This window comes from Sciurus carolinensis, chromosome 14, assembly GCF_902686445.1.
Source record: "Sciurus carolinensis chromosome 14, mSciCar1.2, whole genome shotgun sequence".
Taxonomy (NCBI): Eukaryota; Metazoa; Chordata; class Mammalia; order Rodentia; family Sciuridae; genus Sciurus; species Sciurus carolinensis.
The window spans coordinates 20411322-20430291 of NC_062226.1; the positions used below are offsets into that span (position 1 = coordinate 20411322).

Here is an 18970-nt window from a genome sequence, read left to right on the forward strand (position 1 = left end):
TGGCTGTTCCTCAGGCCCTCACGGCCTCCTCCCACCCAGGAAGGGGCACTATCATGCCAGGGGGCCCAGCGTACCCTCTTCCCTCCGCCTGGCCCAGCCAGGGAGAGGACAAGCAAAACCAGATGTTCCACAGATGTTGCCAATCGTAGCAAAGCAGTGTCATGCTTGTGGCTTCTCCGAGCCCCAGGCAGGAGGACCCAAGAGCTCTGAGGGAGAAGGAGGGGCTGGGGCGCGGTCCTCGGAGCCTGAGGCCTCAGGGCACAGAGAGGTGAGTTAGAGAGGCTTTCTGGGGCAGGATGTCAGTGGGCGGGTCCAGGAGGGGACAGCAGGCAAAGTGACCAGGGGATGCAGAGGCAGGGAGCGGGTTGGGGAGCTCAGTGGAGCTGGCGAAGGTGGCCGGGGCCAGGTGGCTGGGGCAGGAGAGCCGCGGGGCTCTTGGTGGCCCAGGAGCATCTTCAGGAGGGGAGGGTTTCGGCGCTCCAGGGGCTCCCAGGCCCTCCCGGCAGACTGGGAGATGATGAGCTCCCTGTCGTGGAAGGGATGCAAGCCGAAAGGCAGGGGGACCCAGCCCTGGGCGGCAGGCTGGAGAGTCGAGGGGGACAGAGTGCCCAAGCCAGGCCGGGAGAGCACACCCCCCGACAGCAAGGGCCAGGAGCAGAGGGCTTCCACGCCCTCGCATGGCGTCCGCTGAGTGGCATTGCTGAGCCCTCGCCCCTCCCCACCCTCCAGCTGACCCCCACTACTCCCCGTTGGGCCACGGCTGGGCAGCAGGGCAGGGACAGCCTGTCTCTGACTCAGTCCCTCCAGCACAACTGTTCCTGGAAGCACGTGGGCCCGGGCTGACACCAGGGCTCCCCATCCACTGGGGCTGGGTTAGCCCCGGGGCCGGACGAGGTGAGGTGAGCTTAGCCACTTGCCCGTGACCCCAGACAAGGCCGACACTAAGAGCAGCTCCTGTTGGGGGAGCAAACGCCTGGGCCAGGCTCTGGACGAAGCGCCACAGGTGCAGCCTGACCTGGCCATTGGCGGGATGGTGGATGAGGAGGCCGAGGCACGGAGAGGACCTGACGGCATGCAAAGATTTGCAGCCAGTCGTAAGTGCGGAGCCAGGGACTGCGTCTGAGGCCTGCCTCCAGCCCGGGCCTTCCCACCTCCACTCTGAGCTGCTTCCCTTGCCGGCTCCAATCTGGGCCACGGGGTGGCACCTGCTCCAGGGCTTCCCAGTGCTGAGATCCCACAGCGACAGCCTGGGATCAGGGATTCCTTTCTCACAGGTGAAGAGAAATCAGTTCAAACAACACTGTTCAGGTGAGAGACTGAAGCCTCCCAGCGTAGGGGATAGGCCCCGGGAGGCCTGGTGGGACCCGGTCAGGAGGACCCAGGTGCCTTTCTAATCTGGTCTCCGCTGCTCCCCACGGCCAAAGCTGCTCTGTGGCCAAGCAAACTAGGGTGTGAGTAATGGAAACCAGGCAGTGGGGCCTTCCACAATGGGAATTCCATCTGCCCGACTTTGTTCTCCTGAACTTTGGTTTCCAAGGCAACTTGGAAGATGGAGGGACTAGCCCAAAGCTGAATCGCTACAACCTCAATAAAGGGGAAGGTGAGCCAGGTGCAGTGGCGCATGCCTGTAATCTCAGCTGCTCGGGAGGCTGAGGCTGGAGGATCATGAGTTCAAAGCCAGCCTCAGCAAAAGTGAGGCCCTAAGCAACTCAGTGAGACCCTGTCTCTAAATAAAATACAAAATAGACTAGGGATGTGGCTCAGTGGTCAAGTGCCCTGAGCTCAATCCTCAGTACATCCCTCCCCCAAAAAAGCGGGGAAGGTGAGTCTCTGTGGACCCAGCAGCTTCTCCCAGCAGAGATGTGATACAGAGGCCAGGCCGGCTTGGACTCAGAAATCCCAGACTCTGACCCAGCTCTGCATCTGACCATTTTGAGGGAACAGTGAGTGGCATTACAGTCCCCCCTGAGCCTCAATTGCCAGGTCCCCAAACTCAGGCCCGAGAAACCCGAGAGGCATCCTTGCTTGGAATCAGGAGCACAGGTCTGCCTCCTGCATTTCCAGCCTCACTGAGGCCAGAAGCTCTGAGGCGGGAAAGCCCTTCCTGGTTTGTAAAGACAAGCAGTTCTCTGGCTAGAGTGCTGGGGTCTGAAGGAAGAAGACGGCCCCTTCCTGGGGAAGCAAAAAAGGGCGCCTTCAGTATCAAGCCCCTACTGTCGGCCTGGCCCCCAGCTGGTCCGCCTCACCTCATTCCAAAGCCCAGCAGCCTCTGGAGACAGGTGAGCTGTCCGGACTGACGCTTGCTCGGGCTGCCTTGAGCACAGAGACAGGGCCGCCTCCTGACCGGCTGTTGCTGGCTCGCAGGGGCTTCTAACCAGGCTTCAGGGCCCCTTGCAGTGAGGCAGGAGGTCGGGACAGTGGGAAACGCCAGACGGCTCACCCTCCATCTTGAGCAAAGCCCCAGGATCTACAGTAGGGACAGGCCAAGGACCCTCCCCACATCCGGGCTCTGGCCCAAGCCCCCTTCGCCCCACAGAGGGCTTCCCCCTGAACTCCCCAGTTCAGGGGGGCAGACAAGGGGAGGAGAGTGAGGGCACAGCCCCACGTCCTCTGCTTCTCAGGTCCCCGTGAGCAGGCCTGAGCCCAGCATTCAAGGCAGAGAACGAGAGCCAAGGAGTTGGGCCAGTCGCTCCCGCGTCACTACAGCCAGCTCCGTCTACACCGCCCAACAGAGCCAGGCCATGCCTCGCCCCGGCCCGGCCCTGGGAGGCCGCCGGTGTGGGCACCAGGGCTGACCTGGGCACCAGCTTGGCCTGGGCTCTAGGCCTCCTCTGCCCACTTCTAGTGGGCCAGGTCCTGCCCTAGAGGGTGGGCCAGGCCTTCCTTAGTCAGGAGGGGAACAGCACAGAGGGGCTCTGAGTCCTACCTCCTGTCCCCTCCCCAGGAGGCCTCCAGCAGCCACCACCAACCCTCCCGAGACGCTCCCTGTCCCCTTGAAAGCCCCATTAGAAACTCAGGATGTGCCTGGAAACAGGAGTGAGGACCCCTGCTGAGGGCGCAGAGCCAGCTGGTGACCCAGCGAGGACGCCATCCTGCCCTGGTAGAGCACAGCGACCCAGAGCACAGGCTGCGTGCCAGTCGGGCTTGGGCTGAATCCCCGCCTGCCTGTGTGACCTTGGCCAAGTCCCCCGTCCTGTGCTTCATGCTCGTCTGTACAGTGGGGGGGACAGGCTTGGGGAGAAGATGGCGACAACAATGGGAAGAAGGTGGCCGGCACCAGCAGAGGGAGGCAGGGGGGCAGCTCCCCGAACACGGGCAGAGACGGCCCTGGGCTGAGGGGTGGTGACGGCGAGCAAGGGGAAGCGAAGGCTGGAGACCAGGAACGCACAGGGAGGGCGCAGGATGAGAAATAACACAGGCCTTTTATTTGCTCCAGGACTCGGCTGCGGTGTGGTCTGAGGGCGCCACCCTTTCCCGGAGCCCCCGGGGACACCCACCCAGGGGTACCAGATCGCTCCTCCAGGCCTCATCAGTCCAGAAGGCCCAGGTGCCCGGGACCAGTAAATGCCCTGAACTGGAAACTGGTGGCCACCTTCTCCTGCAGGTGGCTCCTCACAAGGCATCGGCTAAAATATTGCACTTGTAAATCAGGAAAACTGACGAGGCAAGGGTTTCCTATTACAGGACAACGTGCCAAGCATCCAGCTATGGTTTAAATAAATAAAACTCATAGTGGGGTCTGAGCTGCAAGCCCCAGCAGCCCCAGGAGAGCCCCGGAGCCCAGGCCTGGGCCTCCTGCCCCATCAGCCAGTTCTTTAAGGAACTTGGTCAGCACGAAATCTCCAAATCTCCAAAGCAGGGAGCAGCAGCTCCAGATCTGGCGCAGCCAGGGCCCCTGACCTGCCAGGGCCCTTGGGCCCCCTCGTACCAGGGCAGTGGGGACCCAACGGGCTGGTCCTTCTCCTCCGCCAGTGCCCTGGGCCTCTCTAGGTCCAGGCCTCGAATCCAAATGTCCATCTGTCTGTCCGGAGATGCAGCCTCTGGGGGCTTGCTTGCCCCCTCCGTCGCAGGGGGGTGGGAGGCAGGTGGGCGGGAGCCCAGCCCGCTTGGAGTGAACGCTGAGTTCTATCCAGTGGCCCTAGAGTGGGGGACTCATCTTCTTCTGGTTAATGAGGTCCAGATAGAGGTCGGAGCGGAGAAAGCGAGGATATGAGTCCTTTTCCATGAGCCCGAAGATGCGCTTCTGTGCCAGGTCGAAGCAGCCCCGGGTGACACTCTGCAGGTTGTCCTTGGTGTGCTCCCGTGTATATGAGTCCAGGTTTACCTGTGGACGCCCAGGGTGACATGGTCAGGGCTGCTGGGAAGGGCTGAGCCAGTGCTGGAAAATCTGTGGGCCAGGCCGGCCTCCTACGTCCAAGCCCCTCTGTGCACCTCATGAGAGTTCCCTGCAGTAGAGGCCCTCAGGCCAGGGGACCTAAGTCCTGGCAGAGTCGCTAACTGTCAGGCTGGCAGCATTTACAGGCCTGAAAACACTAGGGTCAGGAAGCCTGCATTCAAACCCCAGCAGTGCCACACCGGGGCGACCTTAGGCAAACTACTCAGGTGCACCGCGCCTCAGCTTCCCTACTGATGGGCTAGCGATGACAGTGCATGCCTCAGAGAGTTGCGAGAATCAAGAGGGAGCACCTGCAGAGAGCGATTTGCACACAGGAGGCGCTCAATAGATGTTAGCTGCTACACTCGGGCTTTCTGAGACTGTCTCAATTTTTTTTTAAACAAAGATAATATTCAAACCTAACCTACAGATTTTTGTGAGGATTAAACTTGAGAGTGAAACCTGAAGGGCTCAGCGTGTGCGGGTGGGGACGTGGCCGTGCCTAGGGAGGGCCCTTTGTAATCATGAACCGGGATTCTGTTTTGCTCCTGGTTCCAACCTGGGCACATGGCCTCTAAGAGTCCCTCTGGTCTCCCTTCTTCCTGAGCTGCTGGCAACCTTCTTGTTGCAACTGAAGGGTCACTGGGCTGTCAGGGTGTGGGGACGGAGCCAGCCTGCATCCTACCTCCTTGCACGCCTGGATAGCAATGAATTCAGCAAAGATCTTCTTGGCTTTGGCCGTCATCTTGGACTGTGACTTGACCTTCTTGAAGTCCTCACAAGCCAGCCAGAATTCCAGGTTCTCCTCGCTGAACTCAGTGCGAAGAAAGGCCTGGAACACTGTTAACCCATCTGTGAGAAAGAGCCCAGAGCCTGGGTGAGAGGGAGAGCTGACCTACCTGCCCTTAGGAACCCTGGGCTTGCCCTCCCTGGGCCTTGAGGGTGGACATGCTGGAGCTCAGTAAGAGTCCCCAACCCTGAGATTCAGGGTCTGGAGGTGAGCCCGGAACCTGGCCCTGCCATTGCTATGGCTGAGGTATGAGGGCCTTGGCCTGTCCCTCCTTCATCTGCAAAACAGGCTCATCCTGAATCGGGAACCCTGGGGATCAGATGGGACCCTGCCCATCAGAGGAAAGGTGCACTTGGCCCCGAGCGACGCCCCCCGCTACACGGAAATGTTTACTGTTGTTCTGAGAATATGGATCTGGGTGCAAGGTTCCAATGGCTGCCAAGAGGCAAGGCCAGCTCCCAGGGGCAGGAGGGGCCGGCAGGAGCCAGCTCCAAGGCCAAACCAAGGGTCTTTCCTGAGCCCAGTCCCCCAATGGCAGCGACACCTTACTGGGCCCTGGAGAGAGGAAGACGGCCTCTCCAGGACCCTCTCTGGCCCGCTGAGGGGAAAAGAGAGGGAAAGAAAAGGCTGGAGGGCGGCCGGGCGGCGGCCCACTCACATTTGTGAAGCAGCAGCTTCTCCAAGGACTCGCTCCACTTGAGGGCTTCCTCCGAGGTGGGCCTGAGGGGCGAGGGAAGGGGCAGGGCAGGGTCGTGAGGCTGGGGCTGGGGGACGCTGGGGCTGGGCGGCCTTGGCAAGCCACCTGGGCCCAGGCTACAGCCAGGAGGGAGGTCCACTCCAGCCCCACCCGGCTGCCTGGATGTCCCCATCAGGCCACTCGATCCCAAGAGGACTGCCACTGCTGGGTACCAGGCTCCCTCTGCAAGAGCCCCCATCTCCGCTGAGCCAATCACAGCGACAAAACCCCTTCCCCCGAACCCTACGGCCCAGCCCTGCTCCCGGCCTGAGGGTCCCAGGGATGCCTAGGGAGACCTACTTGAATGACTTCATCATCTTGTCTGTCTTGCCCGCTGGCTGGGCCCCTGGGGATTCATTTCGCCGCCTGAAGATGGCCAGCTTGTTCTTCACGTCCTTGGCTCTGGGGGCAGAAGCAGAGAAAAGAGCTGGTCAGCCTGGCACCCACGACCCTGCAAATTCAGAGTGGGGGCGGGGTGGTCTGGGGCCAGGGACACCTACTCTTTCATCGTGTGCCGTCTCTGAAGGTTCCCATTGCGCGTGAGGTACATGCCCCGGAGCATCTCTGTAGAGCCCCCCACCTTGAGGCCCCCCGTGATGGTCTGCTGGAGCACCCCTTGGGCTCCCGCCTTCCACCCCCGATCCCGGGTTGCTGGTAGTAACGGTGCAGACCACAGCCCTGCGCTCCCTGGAATCCTGGCTGGACGACTGGACTGCCAGGCGCGAGCAGAGCCAGGGCTGGGACTCAGACAGGAGGAGCCAGGAAGTGGGCGGGGCCAGGAGGGGGAGTGGAAAGAAATATCCCTCCGGACCAACCCCGAGCGAGCGCCCCTGAAAGGGGCAGTGTCTGCAAGAGACAGCCTCTGGGCCCGCCCCCAGGCAGGAAGCCAGACCCAGTTATTTGTGACCAGCCTCCCTGTTACCATGGCAACAGGGAGACAGTGGAGGGGGGAAACAAGTCAGCAAATTGCTGGGAGGGAAGGAAGGAGGGAAGAGGGAGGGAAGAGGTTCTGCCCACCAGGGTGGCAGGACAGGCTATTTTTAGTCAAGAACCATTTTTAGCCAGGCCGCGCCTCCAGGAGCCAAATTTCAGTGCTGGGTGAATCCGCTTCCAGAAAGGGGTTAAATGCCTCCAACTCTAGTTTACTCCTCTTGTCCCTACCCACTGCCCTGGGCACCTCCAGCTCCTGCCAGTCTCAGTTAAGTGGCATTGGGTCCATCCATCCATGAATATACCAGAGGCCGCCAAAGTCTTGGTAGTTTAGAGCTTGAATAATGTCAGATAAACTATAAACTTGCAAAAACATCATCTGAAAGTTCAATTATTTAATTCTTTACACATAGTTTCATGATTTTTTTGGGGGAGGGGGTTACCAGGGATTGAACCCAGGGGTGCTTAACCATTGAGCCATGTCCCCACCCCTATTTTGTATTTTTTTTAGAGACAGGGTCTCACTGAGTTGGTTAGTGCTTCACTTTTACTGAGGCTGGCTTTGAACTCCTGATCCTCCTGCCTCAGCCTCCTAAGCCGCTGGAAGTGGTTTTTTTGAATAATAAATTTTTCACTCTAATTTTTGGTCTCCATCCTACCAAACATGCGAAATGGTAACTGAAACCAAAGATTAAGATGAAATTTTTATTATCAAAATCATGAAGTGAAAAAAAAAAAGTATAAAAGAAATTTAAATAATTGAACTTTCAAGTGAGGTTCTAGCATTTCTACTTCTGAAGTTATTCAAGCTTAAAACAGCTCCAAGGCCCATGGGACCCCCTGTGTAATTAAGGGAAGTGGCACCCTGCAGGTGAGGTCAAGGGCCCAGGCCCTGGAGCCCACCAGCCCTGGTTAAGATCCCAGCCCCAGCAGGGAGCAGATCTTTGTCCAGTCCCCTAACTTCTCTCTGAAGGTCAAGATTCCCTGTCTGTTCCACAGAGAACATGCTGCTGTAGGACCCCAGGAGAAAATGCACCACTGAAACATGCTTAGGACACTGAAACCACACCTGTCCTGGGCGTCTAGACAACTGTTCTGGCAGGTTCCAAGCCAATGAGATAAGGCCCAGGAGTCCAGGGGTCTCAGCCCGCAGGGAGCCCTGCAGGGATGGCGCTCTGTGCTGGGAGCCCCTGTTCCAGCTCCCTGGGTCCAGGTGAGATGCAAAGCCCAGGAGGGGAGGGCCCAGAGCTCCTGGGTGCCAAGCTGCCTCCACCCCACTGGGCTCCTTGTCTGCTAGAGCCAGCTGGGTTCCTCTGTGGCTGGAGGAGGCCAGGGCTCCTATCCAGCCACACCTTTCCATCCAGACACACAGAGCCAGCAGGCCGGGTCTCTGAGTCCAGCTCTACCAGTAGTAGAGTGACTTGAATAAGTTACAAGCATGTCCCAAGTGGTTGAAAAAGTAACTAACTTCTTTGTGCATCAGTTTGTTCATTATAAAATAAGGATAAAGTAAATAGAAAATGTCAAGTAAAAATAACGGTAGCGATTCACTTCGATCGTTTAGGTAATGTACATAGAACAATGCCCAGCACAGCGAACACAGCCTATTATTATCCCAGATGCTAAGGGTCCTCAATTAAGCCTTGAAGACTGAGTTTCAAGCGTTCAAAAGGTGGTGCCCACTCTGAAAGGAGGCTGGGGTCGGTCTGGACGCTGGCCCTCCACCGCCACGCACTGCTCCCCACGGACAGCACCGTCCACAGCAGCTTGGTGCTGCATGGACTCGCCCCTTCCAAAAAAGCAGTTCGGTGAGGATGGCTGGGACAAACGACTATTTTTGTGTGTGTTCCACTTCCTAAGAAACTGCTATTGTCCCTGGGTGCAGAAGGAGGGACGTCTAAGGTTGCTACAGAAAAGGTAGGGAGGCTGGGGGAGAAAGGGTTTATAGGACAGTGGACCCCAGTCAAGGTCAAGGCCAGGGAAGAGGGTCACGGAGGTATCTGGGGAAGACTCCAGTCCTCTTCCATCAGGCCCCATTCCTGTATAATGGCTGGATACTACCAAAATTGGAAGAGAAGTGGTGAGCTCGCTCTGGGAGGTATGCCTCATAGCCTTCTCCTCTGCACTTCTCCCCCGTCTCCCTCAGGCCTTGGGGTAAAAGGAGACCTAAGACACCTCCCCATAAAACACACACACACACACACACACACACACACACACACACCCCGGAAAGGCTTGGAGGAGCATGGGCTACTGTAGCTAGGCCAGCAGCGCCCCCTCCTGGCAATACTTAAGATAGCATGCAAGAGCTCCCGGAAAGAAAGGGGAACCCCCATGAATTGTCAGTTCAGCCCTTTCTCAGGTCACTCAAAGGTCCAGAGGGAGCAAAGGACTTGTCCACGTCACTGCTTGGCTCAGAGGCTGGGCGGCAGCTGGGCAACCTGGCTAGTTGCCTCTGGCTCACTGTGGCTCCTGGGTACCCAATCAATGTCTCAAGATCCTGTTGTTCCTTGATGTCTGTCTGGGGCTGGGGAGGGACTGAGTAAGCCCCTCCCGGCCTGTACCCCTGGAGCAAGACAAACCCTTGGACAGAGGAGGAAGAAGCGTGCAGGGAGCCTCCCCAGTCCCAAGAATGAAGACCGAGTATTCCTGACGTACAGGTTTTTGCTCTTTCTCTTCTGGGAGGCTTCATCGTCGTCCCCGGTCACGTCAGTTCCACTCATCTGCAGAGAGAAGACAGGATGCAATCTGTGTGTCCAGAGGCTGCTGCCCAAGTCAGATCCAACAGCTCCCGCAACCAGAGACCGTCCCCAACACTCTGGCCCCCGGGAGAGCGCTGGGTGCAGGAGGAAGGCCCCGCTGCTTGGAACAGCCCAGCCAGGGCATGTGCTAGGCTTGGTAGAGCCTCCAGCCAAAGGAGGCTGCTGTAGGAACCCAGGCTGCTGGGAAGCAGCTGGAGCAACAGAGCCCGATTACAGGCAGCAGGGCGGACAGGGGAGCAGGGTCCAGCCAGTCGTCTGCTCAGAGACTTGTCAGTCACTGCCCCTTTCTGAGCGTCTACCTTAATTTCTCAAATGAAGATTGTAATCATTAACTCCAGATTGTGAAGTCCGAAGGAGACCTGGGATTGCCCTCAGGACAATGTCCCAACTCCATGACAGGGTCTTCTATCTCAGGGTCTAGGTAGAATCCCTCCTTAACATCAGTTACAAGTCCCTTGGACGTTCTCCAGCCTGGCCTCTGTTCCAGCAACCTCGACTCTGCCTCCAACCAAATGAGTGTCTTGGCCTGCCCTGTCTCCCCTCACCCTTTGTGACTCTCCTGCCTCCCTTTCCTCCTGAGATCCAACCTCAGGTCAGGCCTCATCCTAGCAGCCAAAGGCCCCCTCCTCTGGAAAGCCCTCCCTGATCTGTAGGGCCAGGCTGTGCCCCCTTCCCCTCTTCTAAGGTTCCTACTGCACCAGAAATGGCTTGTGTCAAATCCGTCTTCTCTGCTTGGCTACGAATTTCCAAAAGCAAGGCTGTGTCTGCCCAAGTCACTTCCACGGGGCCCAGCACATGTGAGGAGCTCATTCAGTCGAATTAGTCAGATGAATCAATGAATCAGACAGAGGGGAAGCTGACAAGGAACAACTCTTGAAGTCCTCCCTGCTTGATTGGGGCCTGCGACTTTCCCCCAGTGTTCCCTTGCCTGTGTGTGGGCATCCTTCTCTGGGGGAGGCCCAGGGCCCCAACAGGGCTACCCTGCAGACCCAGACTCAGAGGATGATGGGCATGAAGCTCTGCCACAAGACAGGGCAGAAACCCATCAGGGGTGGATCTCAGCCAGACTCACAGGAGACCCCCTGAGCCTCAGTTTCCCCATTGGTAAAATAAAGAAGATGGGCTAAACTTTGAAATGCAGTGTTCTTCATTCCGGAAAGAAAGTGGCCTTATTCCAGATGTGGCCAGGAGGCGAAGTTACTGGTCTCAGCGGAGCACCCACTAGAGGATGGAGGATGGATGAACAGATGGATGATTGGACAGATGCATGGATGCGTTAGTTATACCTTCGTGTAGGGAGCTTGCGCCATAGGCCAGACCCTGGAATGGGCATAAGCCAGCTACCATACCATTAACCCTCATAGTAAATCCAAAAAGTAAACGGGCTCAGAGTCACTTGCCAAGGACACCCAGCATTCAGTGACACAGCTGGGATGGAAGTCTGTCAGAATTCAAGGCCCGTGTTTCTCCACTAGAGGACGTGGCGTATTGAGCCCAGGACAGGGCACGTTTTGACTATTTCCAGTGAAAGACTCAGGAAATGCTGCCTCCTTCCTGAGAGGCTGCCGACCAGCGCGGTCGGCACGTGTGTGTACGTGCACACAGAGGCAGCGCCCTGCGGGTGTGAGTCCAGGGCTCTGGAGCAGGCGGGCAGAGCCCTGCCTCCATGAAGCTGGGAGATGCTACCGGCCTCTAGGTTCCTGAGTGAGAGCAGGGTGACAGGCAACCGATGGGAAGGGTGGACTCTGGGCCCCGATGACCCGGTCCTGGTACACACGGTGCCCTCGGCAGCCCAGTTGCTGGGCATGTCCCTGCTGTCACCCCAGCACAATCACAGGCTACAGGCACACTGGCCTGGCTCAGCAGTGCCCAAAGCCCCCACCCGTGGGAAAGGGCCACCACACTGGGCTTCCTCCCATTCTAACCTCAGCTTCCGCACTTTATCAGCCCCACACAATGGGCCTGGGGACCACTCCCGCCCGGGCCACCACCCCCAGCCTCTGCACTGCTGGGAAATGGGCTCTTCCTTCCAGCACGGGAGGGGGTGTCTTCAGCAAGGACCCATGCAGGCCAAGCAGCCCGACAGAGGGCTGGGCAGCTCTGACCCTGGAAGCCCGCACCCAGGCACCAACGAGGAAGAGCAGAAACTGCTAAGTGGGACAGAGCTCTGAGCCCCACAATCCACAGGGAGGCTGTGGCCTTCGGCCTTGGAAGAGGCCAGAGTAGCCCCAAGGTCCTCCTCGATAGCTGCTGCAAGGTCTGCCCAGGGCCCAGCATGCAAAGGGCCTCTCCACAGGACGTTCCTTCCATCCGCTCCTCACTCTCTCCTACGTGACCCTGCCCCGCTGTAAGGCAAGTGGAAGAGCCCAGAACCACCAGCCCTCCCTGCACCCAGGCAGCAACGCCTGCGGCTGCCCAGCCGCACCTAGCCACCTCCACGGACGGGAAGCTCAGCACCTCTTGGAATAATAAGAATCCTTACTGTCATTAAAACTGTCATTACAGAAGTGATTAAGGGCACAGACTCTAGCTCAGTCACCTGCTGGTTCCTTGACCTCAGCTCAATTTCAACCCCTCTTTCTGCCTCAGTTTCTGCTGGCAAAGCGAGGATGCCGCTCGGGCCCATCTACGGGCTGTCGTGAGTATTAAGTAATGACCGAGCGGGATGCTCTTGGCACGGCGCCAGCACAGGAAAGGGCGCCGCAGCCATTAGCGCTTGCCGGTTCCTTATTGTTTACTGGGCCTCGCTGTGTGCAGGGCACCAGGCGACAGCACTGCAACATGTTTTCTGGTTTAATCCTTCCAACAGTTCTAAGAGCCCTTTGCTTTTGTTTCCCCTGTTTATGGCTCAGGGACCTGAAGCCAGGAGGAGTTTGGTAACCTGTCCGGGCTGTCCGCTGGCAAGGAGCAAAGAATTTTGAGTCTGGTTCCAGAGCCCAGTGGTGAGCGAGGGCTCTTCTGTGAGGGCCCCAGCTGGCTCCCTCTTGGTCTGGGTCTGACTTCTGGGGCTACCTGACCGTTCCGGCTGCATCCATGTGGCCATGTGGAAACAGAGGATCTAAAGTCTACATGTATTTGTTTGAATATAGGAAATAATTCTTCTCTAGGCTTTTTGAAAATAGGCCTATTGAAAGTGCTATCATGTTTTGGAGCTGGAAGGCATTTCAGGAGTCCTCTTGTCTAATCTCCAGCCCAGGCGGGCTGCTTAGGCGCGGGGCTGGCAGCCTCTGTTGGCAGCCTCTGCTGGAGCCAGTCCCTTGCCCAGGGGGAAGGAAGCATGGCCAGGGAAGGGCCGCGGGCTGTGGTCACCTCACTGGTGAAGAACAGCCTGGGACCCTGAGCTAAGCCAGACCAGAATGAGGTGCAATTCAATGACAGTGTCCTGAACCCAAACAAAATTTACCTAGGGGGCTCCTCTGGCTCCCCAGAAAAAGGATAGGTATAACCTGGGTCTGCCAGGGCCTGGCAGCAGAGGGCGCTCTGAGCCAACTCAACTCCACCCAGGGGGCAGATGACCCATTGGACAACCACGAGGCTGAACCTTGGTCAGTCACCAGTGAGGCAGCCACAGTGGAACAAACCGTTTCAGTTCTGATGCTATAATTATAGTAGAAATGGCTCAGGACACAAGAACAGGGTGGCAGCAAAGGCTCTGGGTGGCTCACCCAACAGCAGGACACAGGACCAACCCAGGGCCGGGCCAGCTCTGTCTGGCCGTCCTGGTCTCACATCATCACAAGATCACTGCCTGGGCAGGGCTTGTCATGCACCCGCACGGAGCTTTCTGCACGCTGCTACCTCGAGTACCGGGGGTCAATTCCAGGAAGACTTAGCACTCGCATTTTAGAAGTGGAAATTGGAGCTCAGAGGAAGAATCAGCTTGGCCAGGACTGCAGGGCCAGGAAGGAGGTGGACTGAGGCTCGAGCCTGGGTCCACCTGGCTCCAAAGCCTGCAGACCTCACCCCTCTCCTTTTCTCCTCTTGCCTGGCACTGCCTGGGAACAGTGGCCTGTCGCTGACTCTCCCAGGACAGCCAGGCCCCAGCCGGAAGACGGAAGTCATGAGAGAACAGGCTACCTCCCCCAACCCCTTGTCAGCAGGAGACCCTGGGAGTCACAGAGGGTGGGGGATAGGGTGAGGCCATTGTCCAGCTCTGCCATGCCTCGCTGTGTGGCCTAGGACAAAATAGCCTCGGTTCCTCCCTGTAAGAGGAACACTGGTCCCACCTTGTAGCACTATTGTCAAGATTGCAAAAGTGGCACTTTGTGAACGGGAACATCGCTGTTCCCACTGTGGCTCCCACTGTCCCCCACCACCTCTCTCCTCCAACACTGTCAACATCGTGGCCATTTATGGGACACCCCCCAGGTGCAGAGTGCCAGGCACTGCCCTCAATACCTGCCTCAGGCTATTTCATCTTCCCAGAAACCCTAGGTAGGAGGTCACCACGCCTACTTCTCTAGTGAGGAAACTGAGGCTCTTGGGGACTTGCCCAAGGCCCATTCCCAATGGAGTACAGCGCTAGACCCGGTGCTGCTCAGCCCAGGCATTGCTTCTTCTTGCCTAGGACGGTTCCTAACTGGAAGCTGCCCAGCTGGAGGGAGTACCATGGGTGTCATGAGGAAAGACCCCAGGCCTGGTCAGGGGAAGCCACACGGAAGGTGGCTACCACAGGACTGGGGCAGCCTCTGAGGCCTCTTCCAGCTCAGTCACTCAAGCCCAAAAAAGGAAGCGAAAGGCCAAAGGAGGGTTGGGGAGGGGAAGGTGCCAGTGGGAACCCTGGGCACCCAAAGGAGGAAGCTGAGACAGAAGGGAGCCAGTTCAGGCCTGCTGGACTCCCAGGCAGAAGTACACTTGAGCCGGGTCAAGAGGGCCAGGGAACTCCACAGAAGCATATGCATGAGTGTGTGAATGTATCTGCATATAAATATTTGTACTGGAGCATGGGTGGTGGAGGGAATAGTCCAGGGAGGGAAAGATCTGGTGTGGGGATCAGGATTGGGAGGCCCCAGGCAGGTTTGGGCCCTTGGTCCTCAGCCGCTCTCCAGAGAGGAATGGCCAGGCCTGGCCTGTGTGAGCTGGAGGCCTTGCCTTGGCAGGACAGAGTTCCGGGCTCTCTTCTGCAGCAGCTTCCTCAACAGGTGGCCTAAGATGATGGTACTCAAGCTCCAGAGAGCATTGAAATTTCTGGGGAGCATGTTAGAAGTGCAGGGTCTAGGCATCACGGCTGGAAATTCTGATTCCAGAGGCCTAGGGCTGGGGACTGGAAGTCAGACATGAATGACCTCTCCCCACTCGGGCAATTCCACCCACACTTTGAGAACTGCACATGCTTTACAGATGAGGAAACTGAGACCCCGTCCCAATTCCCTTGAAGTTTAAGCTGGTTTCTGGGCCCAAATTTCAAGGCCCCTTTTGCAGGGCCCCAGCCTGACTATATTCCAGCAGAAGGTATCCTCATAAAGCCAAGTCTTCCTGAGTGCTAGTGACTAAGAAGTTAAAGTTTCAGAGGTCATTTCCCAACCTCATGGTGAAGTGTGCTGGAATCCATTAGTGATGTCTGCCATGAGTTTGGAAGGAGGAATGGCAGCTGACTTACAAAGGTGTCTGCCCTTCAGGAATCCTCTGTTCTAGTCAAAGGATACCTGCCTCATCCTCTGTTTATTCTAAACCTTCTTAACCTTCTGGGCCAAGACTTCCCTGAGGACCCCAGACCCTGGGGTACATAAGAACTTCCAGGTTTCTGAGGGTCATCGGTACTCCATGGCCACCACCACCCACCTAGCCTCAGTCACTGTTATAACAACGTCCTGCACTGCCACTGCAGGTCACCCATATTGCTCATGTCGTCAGGCACTAACCTCACCTGCCCTGGAACATGAGTGCTATCAACCCTCACTTTTCAGGGAAGGAAACCAAAGCTCAGAGGAGCTGGGTGACTCACCCGAGGTCACACAGTAAGCAAGGAACAGAGCCCAGATTCAAACGGGCTGGTGGGCTTCAAAGCCATGCACAACCTGTTCCCCACCCACACACATAACCCATTCCTCATAGGCTGAGATCAGCTTCGCGAATTTCTGCAGCCCCTGCTGTGGCTCCGAGCGCAGGGCCTGGCGCCCAGCAGGAAATCTATAAACACATATTTAGCTATTTATAAATATTTGCATGAGCAAACAGCATGGTGCCGAAGAGATCTAGCACTGGAACCAGATTCTAATTCAGTTCAGCCACTTATAAACCATGTAGCCTAGGACAAGTTAGATAGCCCCTCTGTGCCTTGGTTTCCTCATCTATAAAATGGGTAGATATACCATCTCCTTCCCAAGACTGTTGTGAGAATTAATGAGTTCATGCAGACTCCAGAAAATGGCTGGCACAGAATACATATGTGTTCTTTGTTGTCGTTGGCTGACAGATCTCTAGTCTGGCTGGGCCTGGCCCAGATCTGAATTGCAACTCTTTATTTCTCCGGTTATTATCTCAGATCTTTTAAATTCGAATGAGTAATGTCCTGGGCTAGGCTGAACCTGCTCTGCCTTTGGCGGAGACCCGAGGACCATGGCGCCGTAGGAAAACAGCATCTGGGGTCCTGAGGTGCTGGGCTTAGGTCTAGGCTCTGCCTTCTTGGTCCCTCTGGGCCTCGCTGTTACCTTCTGTGGAATGGGCAGAAGGTTCGCCGGGAGACTTAGAGAAGAGAAGGGGTGGGAAGGCTGCTCCTCCCCTGGGGCCTCCACGCCGCCCTCCCTCCCAGGTCCTGGGCACCAACGCCACCATCCCCACCCTCCCTTCTCACCTTCCTGTGTCCCGTGAAGAAGAGGGAGAGGTGGTGCATGGAGCCGCCATTGCGGCCCAGCTCCTTCTTGAGGGTGCGGGGCGAAGGGATGGCCCAGGTGGAGGTGGCGCCCTCGCCGTCGGAGCAGTGCAGGGTGGTGTCGGAGGAGAAGCAGGGCCCGCGGGCCTCCTGCAGCAGGCTGCCCTCGCTGTGCGTCCGGCGCCGCAGCGAGTTCTGCACACGCAGCGAGAGGCCGCCCTCGGCGGCGGGGCCGGTCTCGATCATGCTGCTGCGCTTGGCTTCACTGTGCTCCCTGTAGTTGTCATCGCTCGTGTCCGCGTCCTCGTCCTCCTCGCCCTCCTCGCCCTCCTCGGCCTCCTCCTCATCTCCAGAGCTGCCTCCCTCGGCCTCCGCCGTGTGGCTGTAGGCTCTATCCAGCCGGACCTCGGGGATCACAAAGGTGGGTCTGGAGGCTGCTGGTGGGTCCCCAGAGCTGGTGGTCTCCTCGGCAAGGGCCTCAGCTGGCGGGGAGACTTGGCAGGGAGGCAGGTCTCCACAGGCTGGAGGGTCCTGGGCAGGGGGTTCTGGGATGTCAGCGAGGTCTTTGCTGAGTCGAGGGTCCTGCCTAGGAGAGGGTTCTGGACCAGCAGGAAGGTCCCTGCAGGGCTGCAGGTCTGGGGCAGGTGGAGAGTCCTCGCTCCGCAGGGCTTCTGGGCCCAGAGGGGGCTCTTTGCAGGGAGGTGAATCTTTGCTAGACAGCGATTCCTGGCCGGGAGTGGGTTCCTGCTCTGAAGAGGTGTCCTCGGGGGGAAGATCCTGTCCTGAAGGAAGCTCCTGGGCAGGACAGGGGTCCTTGCTGGGTGGGGCGTCCTCAGCTCCTGGCCCCTTCCCTTCCTCCAAGGGCATTTCCCTCTTCTCATCTGCCTCCGTCTCAAACATCTGGTCAACAAAAAGGAAACAAGGAAGGTTCAGAAGAAGAGGCGGGGATGCCCACACTGCCTACAAGGCAGCGTCCCAGGCTGATCCCAAATCAGGCAGCAACCTGAGCCCTGCGCCCTGCAGATGGAAAGTCCAGGTGCCAGACGGAAACCCGGAAGCCCCTTTGACTCTCTTGTCTCCTTGCTTGAAACTTCTGCTCCACCCAAAATATGGCAGGTCACTTGGAAGCAAGAGCTGTTTACGTGGCTCCTGCTGTGTGTCAGGTACCAGGCCAGCTAAACTCCCTCTGTGACATGACCCACCCTAGTGCCCCAAAAGGGAGCCCCGCTGCCCTCATTTGACGGAAAGGCAATGGGAGACATGGTGTCCGTGCGTACAGTCTCCGCCTTCGTGGACCAGAAGCAGACCACGCCCCCGAGCAGAGCTGTCACAGTGGCAGAATCTTGAGTATGGCGAAAGGGTCTCTCTACCAGAACCAAAGTCTAAAAAAAGCAACCTGAGTGAGTCATTCAAACAAGAATTCTCTCTAAATGTTAAATATATTTTTGAAACCAGTAAACTGGAATAAAACCAGAATCGTAGAATATTGTCCACACCTGGGGTAACTAGATGTCACAGACACATGAGACCTCACCTAGGGATCATCCACCCAGTGATCTTCAAACTGCCTGGAGAAACCTCAGGGATCTCCACTCATGCACAAGCATTTCCTTCCCGGCACACAACCCGAGGAGCCCTCCAGGGGCTTTGCTGCCCAACAGTAGATTCAGTTGCAAATGGAAAAACAGCTCCCTTAATGAGCATCTCAAAAGCGGCTATCTCACAAGGAGGTTGGGGTCCACAGAGGTCAGGAGAGTCCACGGGACCTGAGGGCCTCAGGCCTGGGCCAGGCCCCTTGCTACACTCAAGGATGTGGAATGCTGGAGCTGTAACTATACAGCTGTAACCTGGAGCCCAGCCACCCAGAACAAGGAGGAGACCCCACACACACCTGGAAAGGTGCAGGCTCGTGGGAGTGAACGCGTGCCCACGTGCTGGCAGAGGATTTCCCAGGCAGGTACCCCCAGAACACAGGCTCCAAGCTCTTACTGTAGAACGCTTAAGTGGTGATTTGACAGATGAGACTTAGCCACTCTGGCACAGCAGCCCCGAGACCACAATGCCACGCCCCAGGTGGGAAAGTCTGAAACTGTGGGGAGTCTGTGCGGAACCCCGGCTCCACCTGTCAGCTGGGAGCCCAGCTCAGCTACCCAGCCCAAGCCACACTGGTCAGGGCTCGGCGCTGGAGTCTGGGAGCACCAGAGCGGATGCGAAAGCGCAGTGTGGTGAAGACCACTGGCCGGGGTGTGAGAGTGAGAGGGGCCCTGCTGGGTGCGGCGGCGCAGAGTGGGACGCCTCGAAGCTCTCTAGGGCGACCTGGCAAGCTGGGGTCAGGGAGGGCACACCTAGGCTCCATTTCCTGGATCCAAGACAGATGCCTGCTGACTCCAAAGCCTTTATGCCCCATGAATCCTACCTGCATGTGGAAGGTAACCATCCAGGGACCCCGCAGACCTTGTAGCCTCAACCCCTGAAATAGCAGTGATCCCAAATCCCTACTGCAAAGACAGGGAGGTTGAGACCCAGAGAGGGACAGGGGCCAACCCATAATCACACAGCAGGACCA

The 18970-nt window shown here is 57.6% G+C and overlaps 1 protein-coding gene across 5 annotated transcripts in view; it reads right to left on the reverse strand.

The window, feature by feature from the left end:
- Positions 1-3403: 3403 nt before the first annotated feature.
- The window catches only part of Rgs3 (regulator of G protein signaling 3), a 118364-nt gene continuing 102797 nt past the window's right edge, over positions 3404-18970 (reverse strand). For 4 of the 5 annotated variants that reach the window (XM_047524112.1, XM_047524113.1, XM_047524116.1 and 1 more), the window contains 6 exons: positions 16387-17304; positions 9490-9554; positions 6202-6303; positions 5824-5885; positions 5061-5227; positions 3404-4324 (listed from right to left, as the gene is read on the reverse strand). In XM_047524112.1, the coding sequence (XP_047380068.1) occupies positions 4139-4324; positions 5061-5227; positions 5824-5885; positions 6202-6303; positions 9490-9554; positions 16387-17304 (1500 nt within the window). In that variant the 3' untranslated portion in view covers positions 3404-4138. Of the gene's footprint in view, positions 4325-5060; positions 5228-5823; positions 5886-6201; positions 6304-6401; positions 6622-9489; positions 9555-16386; positions 17305-18970 lie in introns of those variants that run through there. The other variant, XM_047524118.1, reaches the window with a different exon arrangement.